General features: G+C 30.2%; 3 protein-coding genes across 12 annotated transcripts; all 3 read right to left on the reverse strand.

Annotated features, from left to right (window-relative positions):
- Positions 1 to 1549: 1549 nt before the first annotated feature.
- Nf-YA (nuclear factor Y-box A) lies at positions 1550 to 4808 on the reverse strand. 5 transcript variants are annotated; one of them, XM_029309327.2, is made up of 7 exons: positions 4678 to 4808; positions 3098 to 3401; positions 2886 to 3025; positions 2513 to 2692; positions 2192 to 2283; positions 1931 to 2072; positions 1550 to 1844 (listed from the first exon to the last, which is right to left on the reverse strand). In XM_029309327.2, exons 2-7 carry the CDS (start codon positions 3387 to 3389, stop codon positions 1773 to 1775), a joined length of 918 nt encoding a protein of 305 aa, XP_029165160.1. In that variant the 5' UTR covers positions 3390 to 3401; positions 4678 to 4808; the 3' UTR covers positions 1550 to 1772. The 5 variants fall into 5 exon arrangements, with proteins under 5 accessions (XP_029165160.1, XP_029165156.1, XP_029165157.1 ...); XM_029309323.2 differs by having other exon boundaries at positions 1931 to 2075; positions 4678 to 4807; XM_029309324.1 differs by lacking the exon at positions 4678 to 4808 and adding an exon at positions 4137 to 4655 and having other exon boundaries at positions 1931 to 2075.
- Positions 4809 to 6186: 1378 nt separating this feature from the next.
- On the reverse strand, positions 6187 to 7987 carry Lamtor1 (Late endosomal/lysosomal adaptor, MAPK and MTOR activator 1). Its single transcript, XM_029309329.2, has 5 exons — positions 7754 to 7987; positions 7407 to 7483; positions 7206 to 7295; positions 6810 to 7008; positions 6187 to 6728 (listed from the first exon to the last, which is right to left on the reverse strand). The coding sequence occupies exons 1-5, from the start codon at positions 7796 to 7798 to the stop codon at positions 6639 to 6641; spliced, it is 501 nt and encodes a 166-aa protein (XP_029165162.1). The 5' UTR covers positions 7799 to 7987; the 3' UTR covers positions 6187 to 6638.
- Positions 7988 to 8511: 524 nt separating this feature from the next.
- Positions 8512 to 20577, reverse strand: LOC114936243 (proto-oncogene tyrosine-protein kinase ROS-like). 6 transcript variants are annotated; one of them, XM_085485852.1, is made up of 13 exons: positions 20400 to 20577; positions 18656 to 18831; positions 17695 to 17797; positions 16717 to 16828; positions 15060 to 15740; positions 13432 to 14870; positions 13241 to 13354; positions 12861 to 13072; positions 12326 to 12451; positions 11963 to 12178; positions 11389 to 11859; positions 10601 to 10960; positions 8512 to 9141 (listed from the first exon to the last, which is right to left on the reverse strand). In XM_085485852.1, the coding sequence occupies exons 2-13, from the start codon at positions 18764 to 18766 to the stop codon at positions 9091 to 9093; spliced, it is 3996 nt and encodes a 1331-aa protein (XP_085341978.1). In that variant the 5' UTR covers positions 18767 to 18831; positions 20400 to 20577; the 3' UTR covers positions 8512 to 9090. The 6 variants fall into 6 exon arrangements, with proteins under 6 accessions (XP_085341978.1, XP_085341977.1, XP_085341979.1 ...); XM_085485851.1 differs by having other exon boundaries at positions 18656 to 18834; XM_085485853.1 differs by lacking the exon at positions 13241 to 13354 and having other exon boundaries at positions 18656 to 18834.
- Between the last annotated feature and the right edge of the window lie 661 nt (positions 20578 to 21238).

The raw sequence follows: 21238 nt of genomic DNA on the forward strand, positions 1-21238 counted from the left end.
AGTTGTAACTTATCACTCTCAAGTTTTTAGTAAACCACTAATTATTGCTAGGATTACTTTCAATTACAGCTGTACAAACTTTTCACATTTATATCAGTACACATAATGCAGCATAAAGATATAGTTACATAACTTATATTTTATTTTTATGTAATTATTTACATAATTTGATAGAGCCGCTTTATACGAAATAATTGTCCACAAGAGTAATTTTATCTTTCATATGAGTAATAGATTTGTTTATTGAATTTTTTTTCATAATTGACATTTCGCAAATATGTTAAAATCGTTAGCAAACATCTTAATCTTTGTCAATTATTTGAAAAGAGGCTGATTTTAATGGGCGATCCTCCTTTCACTGAATTATCACTTGCATATTTTTTCTATTATTTCCAATATATATATTTTTCAAGATTATAATAATTGACAAACACACATAGAAACAGTATTAAAAATGAAGAACTGAAACTTAAAACTTATATTTTATAGAGTTCAGTTAAAGTATAATTAAAAAATTTTAGATAAATTTTATGCAGAAAAGTTTTCAAACATATAATCTTAAATCTTAAATTGTGCATTTAAAAATCATTTATCTATCAATATTTATATTGGAAAGTTAATATCTTTAAATTAGAAAGATTATATCATATATATACGTGTACGCAAATATCTCGTATTTTAATTTCTTACAAAAAGAATATGCAAGTTTTGAATATATTTGTAATAAAAAATTATACGCAAATTCACGACTTACATTTCTAATATCTTTTAATTATAATAAAAATTTCTAACTTAATTAGTAATTTAATTTAATCTAAAAATATATCCAGCACATGATATATATATACAATGTATGATTCAGTCTCTCTAACCTTATACAGTATTGCTATCTAGTTCAATCTCATTAATTTTAACAAAATATATTTCTTGTGATTAAAAGAAGAATTTGTATGTCTACACACAATTATTATGCTATACATTAATCTAATTTATAATTCAATTTTTCTAGATAAAGAAAATTAATATATATATAAATATATATAATGTACAATATATATAATACATTATATTTATTATATATATTATATATATATATATATATATATATATATATATATATATCTATAAATGTTATATATTATATATATATATAATATATTATATATATATTTATATATATATATATATATATATATAAATGTTATATATATATATATAATGTTATATAAAGAATACATATATTTCACAAATGTTTATATATATATATATATATATATATATATATATAACATTTGTGAAATATATGTATCCTTATACTAAATAAAATTGTCATAAATGTTTGTTTTAATTACTATAAAATTATTATAATAGTAAATTGTAAGATATATCATATGCATGCAAATGTCTCAGAATGATAATATATATTTCATAGAGTAAGAAAACAGAAAGATTCTTTGAAATCGATTCAAAATTTTTATCAGAAATGTAGCGAGAGAATTATTTTTTTGGGCAATTTAAAGCTTTTGTTAGCAAAAATTTTAAATCTTAATTATCAATTAATTTCGATCTTTTAATAGAAAAGAAATAAGAAAGTTATAAAAAACCTTATATACAATTTCATATCTAGTCATGTAAAAATTACACAGCTTTTTGAAAAAATTACACTTGTATTATACATTGCACCTAAACATGAAAATATTTACAAAATGCAAATGTCCAATAACATCACCGACACAAATTTCTTAATTTTTTTTCTATCCAATTTGTATTATTTATATCAAATGACTGTTTGAAGTAACAATGTCGTCATCAGAGATCATGTCTTGCAGAGGAATATTTGGTTTCTGCAACAAATAATTAGAAACGACAAATGTAACTTGCATCACATACGCAAACATTACTGATTAGAAAATAGTAAGCGTTATCTTACTTCAAGTACAATTGTGGATGCCATATTGTCTGTGTCGTGATATTGTACACCTACATTTGCGGCTGCTATTGCTACAGTATGAACGTTATCGGTGCTGGTTGAAGTTGTGATGTGCTGGGTAATCGTGGAGTTTGCATTTGTTCTACTGGAACCATTACACTCTTATATGCGTAAAATTACCAAAATGAGACACTGCTTCTTTATTCTTTCTCTCTCAAGATTTAGGAAATTTACATTAGGAAAATACAAAGTAACACTTACTTCCGCTTTTTTACTTGACCAGAATGGAATCGGCCGCCCTCGCCACGAATTCTGTTCATCGCATGTCGATGACGAGATTCGTGGAGATATTTCTGCAAAATTAAATCTTATGAAATTTTCGCGTCTTTAGCAGTCTTAAGCATTTTGCAATTCAATTATTAAGAAATCTAATTCAATACAAAATATACGCGTTTAATAGATTTGAATTTTTCCTTACAAAATTAATGTACATATATTGAATATATATATTCAAGTATATATGTGGAAGTTTTATTGTAACAAACACATTAATGTGTTTTAGAAAAATTTGAGAATACGTACCGGCCTTTCCTTAGGTATCTTTCCTTCAGCTTCTAATTTAGCACGCGCTTGTCGACGTTTTAATATCCGTCTATACTGTTTTGCATTAACATACAACGGTTCTTCTTCAAGAAGCTCGGCATGAGGCAATGCTACTCTTTGAAAAGTTTGCGTTTGTCCACTGTTACCTGGTTGCACCATCTAATTTTTGCAAAATATATCATTAATTAATTATTGTGATGATAATATAATTTTTTTAATTCAGGAAAAATAATATGTATAGTTATTAGAGTTAGTGTTGCTCTATAATCGTTACAATCAATAATGCGTACATAAAGATAAATGTGTGTATAAAGATTAGATAAATAGAAAGCTTCCTCTCCATGATAATTACCATAACAACATTTCCAGTTTGTGACATTGTTGATGTAGGACTGCCCAAAGGTTGTACCGGAGTGGTAGTAGCTGCAGTAGCCGTTGCAGCTTGCGATGTTGTGCCAGCAATTTGCATGAGATTACCATTCAGATTTATCACTGCAAATCAAAAATATGTTTAGGAAAAGGATTATCTATAAAAACAATACAAGCAGGTGTGCATTCCTATACCTGTTGGTTGTGTTTGTTGAACTTGACCATCCAATTGTACAGGTTGGTAAATATAAGTTTGTCCGTCAGGAGTTTGAATAATCTGTGGTGTCTGCGGTTGCTGAATAACAATTTGTTGACCGGTATTGGTCAAACTAGAGACAGGTACAACTTGTATTTGTCCATTAGGCGCTGCTACTTGTATAGCCTGTGGAAGCATCATAGTTTGTCCACCTTGGCCCATTTGTACAACTTGCACGGTTCCACCGGCACTGCCAACCACAACTGCCTGTCCTTCGCTGAGTTGCTCCATGCTGAATTTTCACTGCGATAATAAAAATAAAGTTTTCTTTTGACCAACGCATATTGTGATGTTGAACAAAAAAGATATATACAGTTTTAAGACTATATTAACTAAAAATAAATTTAAAAAAATATCTTCATAATCAATATACTATTCTCTTAAGTGTAAACATTATTTGGCTCTTTCATATAGCACACTGGAGCATTTAGATATTTGTACATGTTTTTGATTGGTGATGAGATGGAATTATTGAAATAACGTTCTTTTAATTGCAGTTTTATTTTAGGGAATAGACACTAATCAGTTAAATCTGGCTTTTATAAGACACTAGTCCTGACATTGGTCGAATAGTAACAAATTCTTATAGTTTTTTGCAAACACGTTATTTTTATTTACCCCCCCAGATTTGTCACCTACTGTTTATTTTGTTCCCTAAAATAAAACCATAATTATAAAGAAATGTTATTTTGACTTTTTACATCTCAGCCATCTACCAGAAAAACATGAGAAACAAACTACGCATTCCTCCAACTGATTGTGAAACAATTCTACAGAAGCATTCAATAAAAACCACATGACCATCGACATACAGCACCAGGAGGCGCCTATGAGGAAGACGTAGATAAAGGAAATTACGAGATATTTTTTTCAGATTCATCATTTTCAATATCAACATATCCCGCCAAAACTCTGTGCAGACGCGTCGTGTAACTCTCAAAATAGCAACACGATTACGATACATTGATATATACATACCGATCATATCGTGCGGCCATATCGAGGCGCTAACGAAACCGGAAAATCGTGGAGCAAAGGTTCGAGGAGACTCTCGGAGTCTCGCGAAGGAGCCGTCGACGTGGCAAGAACCGAGGATTCTGTCGCGCGCGCAAGATCGAGGCCGCATCGCGCGGGACTCGCTCGCGAGTCGAGCGTGTCGGGCATCGTCGAGGCGTGAAGAAGGCGGCGGCGGCGAAACGGAGCTCAGCGAGGACCGCGATGTTCCCCGAGAGGGAGAGGACGCGTCGCTCCCCGACTCCTCCCCGCGACGCAGCTCGATCGGGCTCGAGGAGTCGGAAGCGGGAGATCGCGCCATCGGATCGGAAAGGAAGAGACGCAGCTAAGAGCGAAGCTGGGCCGTTGACAAACATGGCCGTGCCTCGGCGAGGGTCCCCTTTGGGCAACGAAGGGGCTCTCGCGAGAAGGGTCTCGCGGACGCGACCGCGAAATCAGGGTTAATCACGGGGACGTGGGCGCGCGGCCGCGTATCGGGCTGATGTTTGATAATTTGTGAACTTACATTGGATATTTTCGTGGGCACTTTCCCAATGATTGGTCGACGAATTGAGGACCAATGGTCGGCGATAGTGCGTTCCGCGGCTCTTGTGTATTGGTGGCAACCCAACGAACTGCTACTCGAATAGCAGACCGACGCCGAGACCGGTCGATGCCCCTCTGCCGTCACGGCGCGGCCGGCCAATCCACGGACGCGTCTCAATCCCCTCCGCGAGAGGCGCGCAGTTCGAAATTCGCGCGTCCGTTGACTAAGCTTTTCCCGGAATCGAGTTACAGATTCTGGAGAATTATACGGCTGAACGATACGGTTATTAGCCATTTTACATCGGTCACGTATTAAATAATTAATTATTATAAGGAAATGTTATTCTCTAAAATCTTTTCGATTAAAAAATATTTTATTTTCCTGCTTCTTACAAAATTAAAGATTGTAAGGATTATTATGTCAAATGTTTTCAATTACAAATTTAAATATATTTGACACATCTTTCTGCTTCTTACAAAATTAAAGATTGTAAAGAAATAATATTATAAAATGTTTTCAATTAGAAATTTTAAAAAAGTTTAATACATTTTTCTGCTTCTTACAAAATTAAAGATTATATAGAAGTACTCTTACAAAATGTTTTCAATTACAAATTTACAAATATTAAATACATTTTTCTGCTTTAAATACAATTAATATTTTATTATTTTATATATATATATATAGCAATTTATATAAATAATAAATAAACTGATATATAAATCATAAATTTATATAAAATAACTTTTAACATATTGAAAATTGTTACCATTTAATCAAAAAACTGTAAGAGTGGAGCCAAATATTTGCAAATTTTTTCATGTTTTTATGATACATAATTTTTGTACAATTATTGAGGAATACAGGATCTTATGTATGCAGATTGTCCTTTAAAAATACCATATTTTCCGAGAGAAGATAAAGGACAAACCTTATAATTTTTAACTTTTAGACTTTTAACATGTTTCCAAAACAGTTTGCAATCAGAAGAAATTAATAAGCAAAAACTAATAATTCTGTGATTATCAAAAGTTTACATATTTCTTTATAGTTTGAAACTATGTAATTCTATGTTGAAACAAATTCTTGGTTTCTTAAATAAATTCCAGATAAGAGGTTCCGTTGTTTTCACTTCTCAAATTCTCATATCAATACTACAGCATATTAGACATTAAAACGCTAAATAAAGAATAAAGGATAAAATTAAAATAAAAAATGAATAAATTTCAAGGATAGCTACTTGAAACAAATCTTTAAGGATTGTCCTCTAAAATAAAGAATGAATGGTCACTGTACTTAGAAAATGAATCATCAAGGACAAAATGCAAATTCCTCCTTTAGTGTTAAAAACTATTTTGAAAGTCCACTTCAAAAACAATTATTCATGCTTTAAACAGTTAAAGATAGAATCAAATAAAATTTGCTAAATAATTTAGAAGGCAAGTAAATCTTGTTTATATGCTATAATAATCCAAGCCCATTATACTCTTATATAGGATTTGATTAGATTTATTGAACAATGACAAAATAGCATTTTTTAAGTTCGTATATGTGAGTATATGTATATATATCGATAAAGAATATTACAGTATAACAAATTTTTTTACAATAAAAATTTTACATAAAATGTGCGCAAAAATTCATGCACATCTTATCTTTAAACTTCAAGAGTAAAAGAGAAAAGTACATATCTACTTGATAATAATTATGAAGCCATTATGCAGCAATCAAACAATAATAATAGTTAACATCTTTTATAATACATCTTACCTATTTTAAAATCAATCCTTTGTTTTTCTTTTAGCATAAGCTAGAAATGTAATTCGAGCTTAGGTCGATTTATTTCAGACAAATATATGCTCTTTCAGTGCCGAATAATGATGTCAAAATTCCAATTAAATGGGATGAGATTATAAATTAGCCAGGGAAACACTTGACGATCACGATAGAAACGGGACAACTAAATCTTCCTTGTGTTCAACTTTTACATCGCTTAATGCTGTCACAGCTTTGATGAGCATCTCTGTAATCTGTATGTTCAATTTATTACATTAACATACTATATCATAACAGCTAATGCAATAAAAAAAAAGTTGTAAGTAATTCCTCACCAATTCTTGATCTTCAACAGCGAGTGGATCAGCTGCTAATATTCGTTCCGGGGCAGGTATATCCTTAAGTAGGCAAGACGAAGTTTCAGGAAGTTTAATCCTACCAGATTCTATTCTTCTCGAATATGCACGAGATCTATCCATATATTCGTGTTGTTCTAGATTATGTGTATCTAATGCACCCACATCTATGACATTGCTGTTAGAAAAAAAGTATAGAACAATAAGAATATCAACTCGCAACTTTCCAGGTCAAATTTAACTTTGATTTTATAAAACTTGGCTTGATTAAAAGAAACAAAATTTACAGAAGAATATCTTCAACAAAACTAAAAACGAAAACAGAAACACAATATAAGTTAAACAGTCAGATATAATCAAGTAAGCTCCACTCACGCCGCAGTTTCGTGTAAAATTCTATTTAATGCACTCTGTTCATCTGTCTTCTTAGGCACGGAGCTTGCATATTGATTAACATAATCATCGCTGAAAAAAAAAAATTAGAAACCATTTAATCTTACGTAAGAGTCCAAGGTCTCTAAAACTGAATGTTCAAAACATCTATACAGGAATAAACGGAGGGAGAAATAAACTCACCTATGTACTCTTGGTATGTTTGTATTATTACTGACAGGATCTACTAATAGATGCGTTCTTTCATTCGCTTCTCCACTCTGTAATAAAAGGTATTGTAAAAGATGTTTCAATAAATGTCAAAAGAATTGTGTATTTTTATTTTTCACGTTATCGCGCCATTTCTGCTGTTATCTTCATTATCATTGTAACAGAAGGTCTATATATACATTAATTTATATTATGCGCAATTACTCGTCACCAAGTAGGCGTGTTATTCGTGATAATTTGTACGAATCGCCGAGCACGTCAGTGATAAGGCAACGAGAGGTTGCCGAAACTGTGACATTTTTCGATCGCGTTTTATTTACCTGCGGACCGTTGTCCTCTTTACAGAAACTGTAGCAGCATCCCATATTTAAGTAGAATCTCTAACGTGATCTTCACGCGATCAGTAAAGTATCGTGCAACTGTTATTGCAAACAATCGGTCATCTTTGTTCCGGTAAACAATCGAGTGAATCAGCTGTCGTAGGAGAGTCACCGCGACTCTCTATACATGCGCACAATCGTAGCTCTGTTGTGTATATATACAAATAAAAACTGATCGGAGCAGAGTGCACGTAATTATCCGTAGACGCGAAAACTCAAGAGACGAAATTTGACGCATGCGACGCCTCTGGTGGAATTCTTTCTGTACTAAAATTTATTGCTCCTAAGTTTCAAAAAATTCCAGGTAGAATACAAAACTCATGACATTATATATAATGACGTTACTTAAAATTCATTTTGGAAAACATTTTTTTTTTATTTACAATTATTAATTTATTCTATTGTTTACACATATTCTAACAATATTCTAGCATTTGAAAATTATATAAAGCGATATCTTATTTATATCTTAGAGAGCTTTAAATTCCTTTTGTCTTTTAAATGTTTGAATTATTAATTTTGTCCAGATAACTTTATAAGTGATGAATAAAATGATGGTGTCATTATATGAAGTTATTATGAGTTTTTTATGTAAGCTCTATCATATATGATGTTAATTTCGGTGTAAAATTTTTGCGTAAAAAAAGTAGGACAGGAAAATAGCATAGGTAAAGCATTATACATAAGGACACATTAAATTAAAATCAATCGAATAATTTTTATTGCCTATATATTTGTCAGCTTACCGACATTAAAGAAGACAAAATTTACATTGCACAAACATAAAGCGCGTGTTATATAAGAATACTTTTACAAATATACAATATATATTACATAAATTACAATAGAAATAAGATTTTCATAAAATGTTTATCTTTAATTCTGCTTCTCTTCCATTTTCTTCTCCGTTATTTTCTTCTATAAAGTCAGTTATTTTCACGATCTCAATCGAGCGCTCATAAGTGAGAAAATTTGCAATGTGACTTTTTTTTTATTAGACAAAGAAATTGGACGAATATTATTGGTGATAGTATAAACAGAATAATTAAAGATATTATCACATATTATATTATTGTATTTAGTTATACATGTTATATATAATGACTATCGATGATTTAACAACGACGATAAAATTGGTGGTTATTAATTGTCGATCAAAGATCTCAAAAATCGTTCGGTCAAAAAAGATAAAATTGATTATATATATCTATCTATGACATTATTTGAGGCATATCAGTATAGTGATTGAATGTTTGGAACGTACGCTCGACTGTGCTTCAGACAAGTTCTATCAGAATAGTGTATTCGGATTTCTCGTGAAACTGAACCTAAGACAGAAAAAATAAAAAAATGCATTTTACTAATTGTAAAAACTGGAAAGAGAAAGAAAGAGAGAGAGAAAGAGGGGAGGGAAGATATACTACATATTTTTGTAAAACTATTATTCTCGAATTGAAATTTGTTGGCTGAATAATTTTTCAATAACATATGATCGTATTCTATTTATACAATCTATAGATTTACAAAGCCTGACCAAAATCAGATGTAATTAGAAAAAACATGTATAACATGTATAACATGTGTAGAAAAAATAAAATTTTCTACAAGAATATTTTGTGATTAAATATCTACACTTTCATTAGACTCGCACAAGATTATATACCCTACATATCCGTCATACTGCGCGGCTCGCGCGAAACTGATTCTCGTGTGGGGTATCGTGAGCGCGGGCTCAATGGTCACATGACTAGTAATCACATGACCAATGATCACGTGACGGACCACTGGTCATGTGACCATCGGGCCCGCGCTCACGATACCCCACACGAGAATCAGTTTCGCGCAAGCCGCGCAGCGTGGTGGATGTATGGGTGGATGTATTTATCTGATCAAAAAGATAGAAAGATAGAGTTGCTTTTGTCGTACAGCATGCAGAGCCGTGCAGTATACAGCCGTGCGAATCTAATGAAAGCGCAGATATTTTGATCGAAATCGAAAGATTCTTGTAGAAAATTATTTTTTTTTGTTAAATTTATATATTAAATTTTTTTATGAATCACGTAATTAATAAATATATTTCTATGCATACATTGCAATAATAATTTTATACAAGCGTTGCAATTTTTAAGGTTCTTATTATCAAAGAATAATATAACTTCACTTCGCGCACGTAATTATATTCGATTAAACTAAACAAAATGAAAAAAAAAATATATATAAAATAGTTCTCAAACAATACAATAGAAATTTAACAAATTAAAATTATATACATAATAGAAATTCAATAAATTAAAATTACATATACATAATAAAAATTCGAGAATTAATATTATGTGCGTAATCCGACGAATTAAAATTATGGTCATAGCATCAAACAACTCATTACGAAGATTAACAATTTGACAGTTGTAAAATGAACAATAGAAATCATATCAAAGAAGTGCGCAAAGCGCGCGCTTGTGTTGTCTAGTAAATATTAAATATTATGCGGAAATATGAGTTTTTATGTAAAAGTATTTTTTACAATATTTTTAGTTGATTACGTCGAAAAATAATTGTTCCATGCAATGACTTTGCGCCATACATATAAAAATAATTACCATCAACCTACCCATTAAACACTAACAATAAGTAACAGTATATAATATAACATCGTTGTTATAATTTCCCATTCAACAATATAACTGTTATGTTCCAAGACATGTTATATTGCGGTTATATTGTTGAGTGGCAAATTATAACATCGATATTATATTATTGTTACTTAGTGTTTTAGTAGGTATTTACCTGTAGATGTTTGCTACTATCCCACGGAATCAGCGTCGCATCATCTTCTACGTCGAGTTTTAGAGTTTCTATATTTTCTAGACAAAATCCGAAGTTTGGCCTTTTGTTCACAACATTCCAGCAATCTTGCATCAACTCGTACAATTCATCTGGACAGTTACGAGGTTTTAACAACTTATTTCCCGCACACACATATTCTTTTACTTGGCAATTATCTAGGAAAGCATAGGGCTGGTGACCCAATGATGTAATTTCCCACATTAGTATCCCGAATGACCAAACATCGCTTTGTGAAGAATATTTTTTTTCCTTCAAAGTTTCCGGTGCCATCCAGCGAACGGGAAGCGGGCTTTCTCCTTTCTAATTTTAATGCACAATTTTAGCGCAGTTAAGTTTCTTACCGAAGTCGTTTATTTTTTGAAGCAAACATTACGTGCAACATTATTTGCGTGCAGCTTAATTTATGTATCTTCCTTTATATGTATACATATAAATATAAAAATAGATTTACATTATAAAATTTTTAGCGAATAGGAGGCGGGGTTCTTCCTTCCTAATACAATTTTAGTGCATTTAAATGTTTAACCAAAGACATTGATTTTTTAAGCAAGCGTTACGCGCATGCAGACACATGCAGATTAAAGTCTCATCTATATAATACTTTCCTTTATGCACTTATACAAATATAAAAATAGGTTTAAATTATAATTTTAGTTAATTTAAAGATGTATATAATATTATGATAAAGCAAAAATAAAAAAATAACTCTTTAAAATAATTGTATTTACCATACGGTAATAGTCCTTTTCGTGAATATCTCTCGTTAGTCCAAAGTCGCTGACTTTGACGATACGATGTTCGCGATTTTTCGTCGATATTAAGCAATTTCGACACGCAAGATCTCTATGTACATAGCGTTGTTCTTCTAAGTAGTGACAACCCCGAGCAATATCTTCGCACATGGCAAGCAAGTCTTGTAGACGCAAAGCTTGCGGATCTGACGGTTTCAATACCCGAATCTCTCTCAAATAAGTCAGTAAATCGCCAGCTTCCATTAATTCCAATATGAGCCATGGTGAATTCATGTGAATACAAACGCCCAACATTTTTAGTACATGTTTGTGGTTAAAATTGCTCATACGTTTGGCCTCTTTCAAGAATTCGTCTTTCTTTTGCAGAGTGGCATTTTCTGATGGCATCTTTATGGCAACAGGCGTTATTTTCAAATCATTTAAATTTTTTACGGTTCCTTTAAATACCTGCAAAATATTTAATTATCTGAAAATTTTCTGATTAAAAAGTTAAAGTAAGTTTTTCAGGATAATACATATTTAGTATAAGTAATGAGAAATTAATTTTCACTTGTCCGAATTCGCCTCTGCCTAGAAGTATTGTTAGAGTAATTTGCATTGTTCGTGGTTCGCTTTTAGTCGATGCAAATTCCTTCAGATCCCAAATTGACCTGGGTTTTTTCGAGAATTCGTTTTCTTCTTCTGGGATAGTATTTTTTGATAGCCTCTTAATGTCGACCGTCGTTGATTCTGACTCTGTAAAATTTTCGATAGTTTCTCGATACACCTGCGACATATTTCATAATGAATATAAATATGATGTTTCTTAAATCGGCCAACAGAGGCCACAAAGCACGAAAAATTAATTATTCGGAACTGTGTCTCTTGGTTTGAGATCACTAAGTTCCATATATAAATTAATATCGAAACTTACATATGGAGCGTAAAATAGGCGCGAAAAATATAGGTCCGAAAAGTCGCTGAAGTGGGAATCGAACTCGTGTCTTTCACTTTCCGGGCAACTGCTCTTACCAACTAAGCTATTCAGACCCTTTCGATCCTATATTTTTCATTTGCCTTTTAGTAGATGTTAGTAAATAACGCCGTGATTAGGCCAAGGCGTGAATAAAATCAGAAAGAAATATTTTTATCGGCTCTCAATATAAAGAATATAAATCGGCCAACAGAGCCAAAGTACGAAAAATTAATTATTCGGAACTGTATCTCTTGGTTTGAGATCACTAAGTTCCATATATAAATTAATCTCGAAACTTACATATGGAGAAATATTTCATAATATTTTAAATTTAAATCGATAAAGTGCATGTTAAAAATGTGTATATTTAACATTGTATGAAAAATTTTGCAAGTACTTTTATTAAAAATGTGCCTTTACTTCAACATTTTTTTATTACAATATTATGGAATTTCTTTTAAAATATATTTAAAAAATAAGAAAATTGTTTTACCTCTTCGAAATTGTCGTTGTCTAGACTAAGTTCTCCTGAGATAATTAGCTTATTTTCTATTATGAGACTTTCGTCTGAATTATTTGGCAAACTTGGAGTGTATATGATGTTATCTTCAATTTTCTCGCAAGACATGTTACATGAACGTGTTAAAGCAGGTTCGTTGATCAAAGATAGAACTTGTTTGTTCTTTTCTTTGCGTAGTCGGTATGCTGTTAGATATTATAATTAATAAACTTATCTAATATCGAACTAGTAAACAATGTAAAATTTAAATCAATTTCAATAGGTAAACCAACTTTTCAGATAAATTTTTCTTATATGAAATTTAGAATAATTTGTAATTAATAAAATCCGAAATTTATATCAAATATACTTACAATAGTAAAAGTAGTAAATATAAGAGATTATGATGGTAGAGACAAAGCTTATTATTATTGGTAGGCAAATGTATAGATATGTTAGGTATGGCATAGATGATATGTTGAGCGATTCTGTTAACACAAGAGTACAATTTAAACGGTTTTACTTAAAGTAAATACATGATAACGTAAAGTCTTTATTTACGTACCATTCGTTTTGAAAGTAAATACTCCTTTTTCAGGCCATACAAAATCCTTCATGTATTCGGGATACCTTAGGATCAAACGGAATTTGTATAAAGTTTGCGGCTGTAAATTTTCTATGTTATACGTCATATTATTATTATTTTTTTCACTATTATTTGCGATTTGCCACTCTCGCATCGTATCGTTTTTGTATTCCAGTATGGAACGGAATTCAGTGTGAATCGTCAGATTAATGCTAGAAATCCACGAGATATTCATACTGTTTGTACTGACTCCATTCAGATTTAAATTATTCGGTTCCGACATGTAAACCGTTTTAATTAAACTATCTTTGAATAAATGGCTGAAGTTGGTTGGATACACACGTACATATATCTGATAATTATGTCTTGGCAGCAATTGAATTATCGTGAAAAGCTTTCCATTTACCGTACGGTTCGGTTTATTTATCAGTTTTTTGTCAAGTTGATAACTTATTTTTTTCGTGCTATTTGGAAATAGCAACCAATACACCTCGTAATTCACGGCCACGCAGTTTAATTTCTTGGGTGGCATCCAATGGATTATCGCCAAAGTAGGCGTTAGAACTTGAACTGTCACATCTCCTGGGGCGTTGAGTTTGCCCGGGATAGTTTTCAGTATGACATTCGATCCGAATTGCAATAAGCTCATCGATAACTTGTTGACGTAAAAATTGCTCAATGCCAGTTTCACCGTGTATTCTGTGAATGGCGTTAAATTCTGGATTTCGTAATGCCGTTCATACGTCTTGACGTTAAAATGCTCGATTTGAATACTGTCATTGTCCAAACATGTTAAATAACTCACGGAAATGTAATATATTGTGGTGGCTAAGTTGTACTTTTTGCATCCAACATTTAGAATCGGTTCCGGAAGACTCACCTCGATACTGTTTGCGTTTAAAAGCACTTCTTCAACACGATAATCTTCCATTTTAGGTGTCAGACATATCGTCGGGGGATATAATTGTAAAGATTTATCAAGAGCTATTAATCGATGATACATATTAGTATTGATACCTTGCATATTTATTTTTTCGACACTTTCAAATGCGTTTTCTTTGCTTTCGAGAAGAGCATACCTTTTTTTTATTATATAGATTATTTTGTCAGAATTATTGTATAAATAAATATTTATCTTATCAATTGTTAAATCATTGAAATATGTTTTATTTGTAGCTCTTAAAATGAGGTTACATTTGGAACCATTAATATTCGTTACGAATAAATTATTTTCCAATATCCAATATATTAGTGGCTTATCGACATTCGTTGTGTCAATCTGCATGAAGGATGATAATTCTAGTTTGTATTGACATATATGGTCTTCTAAAAAGGATTTTATATTTTTTCCATTGAAGTCCGATTGCATTATGATATTTTCATTTTTGTCCGAATTAAGTTCTGACCAATATAAATATCTGAAAAATATGCATATTATATATTCACTGCTTTTAAGATATTAAAAAATTCTCTATGAATTTATAATTTCATAACTTATGAGTTTTAATATAATATCTACATACTAAATTACTAAAAAATTAGAACACATTTTTAATTAAAAAAAACTATAAATTTTTTAGATTAACATGTATTTTAGTGATTTGCACCTTGTATATGGCAGTGCTACTAAAAAGAGAGAAGAATATATTCTTGAAGATATTAGAGATTTTGTTATGATTTCATCTGATTTGTTCATGCCCATTTGTTCCCACAAAGTTAAGTCTAGCTTCATAATGTAGAGATTGTCCATTTTAATTTGTAGCCAATAAAGATTTCTACGAATCCAATCGATGCAGAGATTGTTCGCAGTGACGTCGAGCTTTGTTATTTTTGTGTATTTTAGATTGGCTTTGATTTCGTTTTGATTAAAGTCCGATGTTATTAGCTCTGAATTATCAGTAATCCCATAAATTTTATGTTCCAATGCCGAGTAAACGATTTCTTTATATTTAACGTGTACGGGAAGTTTAAAGCCGATCCGAAAATCTATATCCAATACATCCACACTTTGTGTATCCATCGGCATTTCGAGTAATAGAGGTACCGGATTCTCATGTGTGGTTGACACGTTGATGCACTTAGTGTAAGGACCAGCACCAAATTTGTTATGTGCTCGTACTTTGAAGTAGTAGGTTGTATTAGGTTTTAAATCGCATATTTTATGTTGCAATATTCTATTTGACAATGGGAAAATATTAATGATTTTAATTGTTCGATTTAGGTCTTCGAACCAATATTGGACACTATATTTTTGTATCTTTCCAATTGTCACTTTAGGTTCGTTCCATCTGTAAAAAAAATAACATTTTAATGTTTCTATTTTTAACGAATTTTCGCAAAGAAATGTATTAAAGTATATATATATGTATAAATTTATATTTTAATAATAAATATATATTCTATAAATATATATTTTTCTATATTAAGGGGAGGTTCTAGTCAAAATCGATCAAAAAAAATATTTTTTTTGTTGCTTTATTTTCATTCTTTGGGTCTTGAAAATGTGTAGGCAAAAGGATATTTTTATATCTAATTTATTTTTTTATTTATTTTTCTTCGTCAAACTTTAAACGCGTTTTTCTTGAAACACTTTTTTTGCGCGCGAAGCACGATTCCGCTTCAACGACTGAACCGATTTTGATGTTTGACGGCTCAAATTAAAGCTTATTCAATTTAGAGAGCCTTCAGAAAGCGTTTTTTTCAAAAAAAAATTTTTAAATATTTTTTTTAACGTTAAAGCCAAAAAAAATAGGAAAAACAGGTTTTTTTTTCAAATGGCCGCCATTTTTTTTTTAAAGAATTTTTTAAAAATCGGAAATTTATAAGGCCCCCCGAATTTCATCTAGTTTAAGAATATTTTTCGTTTCAAATCACTTGGCAGGGCTGTAGAGTGCTTCGCGCACATTCACTATCGCCGCGCACGATTTTCTTCAGTGAGGGCTGGAGCCACCATTTTTAATTATTTTTGCTCGACAAAATTTTATATGATTCGTCAAATATGTACTAATAAATGCCACAAACAGTTTTTTCAAAAAAGATTTACGTTCGCTCAAAAAAAATTCCTGAAATTACGTTAATTTTCGGGCCTTTGGACTAGAACCTCCCCTTAATTATATATGTATATATAATTAATATAGAAATTATACATATAAATATATATATATACGTATATACATATATGTATACCTATGTATAAATGTGTGTATGTGTGTCGTTAAACTTAAAAGAATGAAAAAATAACAGTTAACAATTTAGATTCTTTACCTGAATGTCACAAAAATGTCTTTCTCAGTTAGTCTATTGCCAAATTCTACGAATGCTCTAGGAGATGTCGGTTCGCTTGGAATGCTTTCTAGTATACTGCTTTCCTGGAGCACTTTCATAATTATACATAATTATAATCATACACATTTATATACAAAAATAGAATATATATTACATATGTATAATGTGTATATAAGTAAATCTTTCTAAAAATTTCAATTATACATATTGACATATATAATTATATATTAAAATTCTGATTTTACCACATCTGTGTGTGGCTTTTACTAATGTATAAATATATATACGTATATATGTGTATACACACACATGTATGTAAAATGCCCATGCCCACGTTTATCGAGAAGATTTGTGCAGCTATTCCCGTTCCCATGCAAGGAGAGAGTTATTCGCATATCATTTAAGGAGCATATTACACGACACGCTTCGAGAGTTGGAGCAGAATAAAGCATTTCGTAGGTTCAGTCAAAAGTAATTAATTCATCAAGTGCCAGATATTATTCTTGCTCACAAGCTATTCCCATGGATCCATATTCAACAATTAACTATATAGTTAAAATTAAAATTAAAAACAAATATTTTATAATAAATAGAAATTTTTTATATAATAATTGCAGAGTTACACATATAATGATTACATTGATTTTCTACATATAATGATTACAAAGTTAGCAAATAATGATTGAATAACGATATTGATTTCGTCTTAAACTGTTTCGAGTACTCGCATCTCTTGCTCTTTATCTCTATCTTCTTGAATAGATTTTATATTTATACGTATAATCTTTTTGTTAAGAGTTTCTATAGATTTAATTTTTTCTGTAAACCATTTTTTATGATTCAATTTTATTTTGAATTTAAATATATAATTTCTTGATCAAGAAATTGTAGGAATGTAAACATGCCTGCAAATTAATTTCTTATTTTATTATATATATTATAGAATTAATATCTTACCGACTTCATTTTGCACAGTCACATTGTCAGAATAATTCTGGACAGAGTCGATTTTTGATGACACGTAATCATGAATTGTGATGAACTCGAAGAATGGGATATCCTGTTAAGTCGATAGTAAAAAGCTAAATAAGAATATAACGGTTTTTTAGTAAATAAATCGTGGAAAATTGATTTTTTTAATTATTGACACAATTTTGTTTAATAATTCAATTTTTTTATTATATTATTTAATAGGTCGAGAGTAATTAGTTAATGTCTTCAAATAAGACTCCCTTTTAACTCTATTTTTTTATTTACAAGTACATTTGTTTTTACTGATAGTTTTAAAATAATGTTTATATTTGAAGAATAAAAATATTTTAATTATTACTTGTTTGTAGTCAGAGAAATTCTTTGTAGTCATAAATTTCCATATTTAAAAATATTGTCAAATTTGTTCTGTATTATTATTATGTATATTCGAATTCAAATAAATTTTTAAAAGCATAAAAACTTGACTAGTATTTCAATGTAAATATTACGCATAAATAAAGCCTATAAATAATAATTCGCACATAATAATAGCAAATCATCGATATTGTATCTTATTGATTTTATAAATTGAATGTAAGAATTGCTTAATTGAAAGTAATTTATTGTACCGATTTCCTACTTTGACATTTAGAATCCATTTTATTACGCAACTTATTTTAAATAAACAATTTTAATTTTCTATATTGATTTCATAAAAGAATACAAAATAATTTATTCTGTTAGTTTTACAAAAATTAATAAATATAAATATTAAAAAAGTAAAAATATTGTTTTGTTACGTATTATGCAGTTTCAATTACACCAATATATTTTTTATCTAGAATGACAAAATAATTATTTACCTAGAATGACATTCAAATTTCTTTATGAAAAATTTTTTATCTCCGTAAAAGTCTACATAAAAATACTTTTTCTGAAGACTTACCGAATTCTCAATATTTTCCAAGTCCTCCAGATCCTTTGAGAACGTAATAGTTGTTCTCATTAATATTAACACTTTTAGTAAAATATATATTGTTAATGTTCTTGGCATCATAATTTTCTCCTGTTACAAATATGTGTACTCGACCAGCTTACACGCGATTATTGGCTACTGACTAACTGCTATGAATATTTCACGTGATCAGTGACTCAGAATCAAATTGAACAATGAATCACAAATAAAGATGGCCTAAAGAGCCATACGCGGATTTTGCTGCGTACATTTCCAACGAAAATTAAGTTGTCGAAAATAAACCGCGCACAAGGCACGTATAAGACTTAAAATTTGAATTAATTTATACTTGAGATTTAATTTCAAAAACCCTCTAATCCCCGTACGGAAATAAATAAATATATGCGAGAGAAATATATAGATTCGAAAGTCGCTTTATTTCCAACGAAAACTTAATTTTCGTTGGAAATGTACGCACTAATTTAACATCCGCGTATGGTTTTTTAGGCCGTTTTTATTTGTGATTGTTTAATATTACAGAGCCTTGATATAATTCTTTGAGATTCTATTATGTTGAGTTTATATGTGTGTGCATGTGTTCTAAAATTACGAGTTTTTGAATGTTACTTTTTAAAATTCTTTTGTATGTCAAAATTTTTTAGTAACTTTAGCAAATAAAAATTGTGCTGAGAAATGAATAAGTGTATTTTAATTAGTGTTCTACGATTAAACAAGGTGCAAAAGAATGCATGTAGTATATTCAATTATATCAAAGTATTATTCACATACATATACGCACATAAAGCGGATATAATATATTATTACTTATAATTATAATATAAATTATATTTATAAAATATCAAGATAAATATTACAATATTTATCTCTTTTGTTGTGCATATACAAACTGTTATAATTATCATTGATAATACAGATAATATATATTTATGTTTTGGAAGTATTAAATTTATATTTTATTACGATACATTTGCAAACATTTTTACATCGATAAATCTATTTTTAAATGATGTTTCTAGATTGTAGAAATTGAAATTATCAGATATTGATATACTATCTACAGGCAATTAAACTTACAAAATTTTATTTATTGCATTAATATTGGGACATTATTTGTCGCATTTTTTAATTGAAATATTTGACAATTTAAAATTGTACATCAAAAAGTTGTCTAATGAATTATTCTCTTTTTAAAGGATTATCTATGTGTGCGCGACGGAAAGCAAGATAGGAAGGTCGGAAGCGAGAAGACAGAGAAGCACTGCACTCGACACACACGTATCGTTTAATATAAAAAATATATTAAGAGTTTAACAAGGCTCTGTAATATAAATATAAATTTAAAGATATAAGACAGGCAATAAGAGCCAACTCGCGGATGACAGTGCGTTATCCTAACGAAACTATTTTATAGATTTATATCTATTATTATATTATTATATTATTATATTATTATATTAGATTTATATCTATCAGTTATTGAAATTAAATCTCAAATATGAGATTATTTCATATTTTAAATCTTGGCCGTGACCAAATAAAATTTGGTGCCTTGTGCACAAATACTTAATCCTAACGAAAAATTTAGTTTCGTTAGGATAACGCACTGTCATCCGCGAGTTGGCTCTTATTGCCTGTCTTATATCTTTAAATTTATAAAAAATATATTTAATACTGATACAAAAAACACAATTATTTCAAACCGCACAGAATTTACCAAAATATAGCCGAGTCGAACGTATTAGAAAGTGCAATAACCGAAAGAAAAGCCGTGTCGAAAATTAAGAAATGAGAGTTCGCAAGCAACGGTAATTAAACGTGAAAAAGACAAGCGATCTTTTTCGTAAAGTAGAAGCACACTCTTGACGCGACAAGCAATCTGTAAAGAGAGCGCCGCGGTCACGAGAGAGGAGGTTTATATAGGCCTGTATTTCTAGAATATTCGAGAACAATTTGTCTTATTCTATCGTTCGGCTGAGGGCGAAAGAGCGTTTTCTGTAATTATTTACTTTCAAGCAAATATAGTCGTTTTGTTATTATCTGACTAACTTTTATTTCCTCTCGCGCGACCGCAGTGTTTATTGTTAGTTTATTTGTGTCATTGGTGTTTATTGATTAGTTTATTTGTGTTATTGGTGTTTATTGTTAGTTTATTTGTGTTATTGGTGTTTATTGTTAGTGATGATTTAAGCGCTTATTTTCTCGAAGGCGCGAAGTATCCGTATACTCTCGCGGCCGAGCGCTAATTGTATATAATGTAATTTTATTTAATCTATATCGCATGATGCATGAGGCATGAATATTAAACTTTGAATGCCGTGTGGTCCCATGTTTTTATCTTTTAGGTTTTTAGACGTTCGATTTTCGAACATTGATTTGACACACTATGATATGAGACATTATATTAAAATTAAACATATTATCTTTATATTTCTTTTATTTTCTCCATATATATATTATTATAATTATTTTATTATTATAAAATGCAAGGAAGTGTATACAATAATATCAAAAATTGAAAAAATCTAAAAAGTAAGTTTATTAATTTAATGCATA

This window comes from Nylanderia fulva, unplaced genomic scaffold, assembly GCF_048542155.1.
Source record: "Nylanderia fulva isolate GAGA-0341 unplaced genomic scaffold, ASM4854215v1 Scaffold4, whole genome shotgun sequence".
Lineage (NCBI taxonomy): Eukaryota > Metazoa > Arthropoda > Insecta > Hymenoptera > Formicidae > Nylanderia > Nylanderia fulva.

What these genes read in the sequence shown, in the direction of transcription:
- LOC114936243 (XM_085485852.1), bottom strand. Translation starts at nt 18,766, where the DNA reads ATGATGCCAAGAACATTAACAATATATATTTTACTAAAAGTGTTAATA. An exon ending in TATTTACTACTTTTACTATT is followed by an intron (nt 13,073 to 13,240) that starts GTAAGTATATTT and finishes AATATCTAACAG; the next exon opens with CATACCGACTACGCAAAGAA. An exon ending in ATAGTAGCAAACATCTACAG is followed by an intron (nt 9,142 to 10,600) that starts GTAAATACCTAC and finishes TTTCTGTCTTAG; the next exon opens with GTTCAGTTTCACGAGAAATC.
- Lamtor1 (XM_029309329.2), bottom strand. Translation starts at nt 7,798, where the DNA reads ATGGGATGCTGCTACAGTTTCTGTAAAGAGGACAACGGTCCGCAG. An exon ending in AAGAGGACAACGGTCCGCAG is followed by an intron (nt 7,484 to 7,753) that starts GTAAATAAAACG and finishes CTTTTATTACAG; the next exon opens with AGTGGAGAAGCGAATGAAAG. An exon ending in ATTTTACACGAAACTGCGGC is followed by an intron (nt 7,009 to 7,205) that starts GTGAGTGGAGCT and finishes TTTTTCTAACAG; the next exon opens with CAATGTCATAGATGTGGGTG.
- Nf-YA (XM_029309323.2), bottom strand. Translation starts at nt 3,389, where the DNA reads ATGGAGCAACTCAGCGAAGGACAGGCAGTTGTGGTTGGCAGTGCCGGT. An exon ending in TCAACAAACACAACCAACAG is followed by an intron (nt 3,026 to 3,097) that starts GTATAGGAATGC and finishes TTTGATTTGCAG; the next exon opens with TGATAAATCTGAATGGTAAT. An exon ending in AGATACCTAAGGAAAGGCCG is followed by an intron (nt 2,284 to 2,512) that starts GTACGTATTCTC and finishes TTAATTTTGCAG; the next exon opens with AAATATCTCCACGAATCTCG.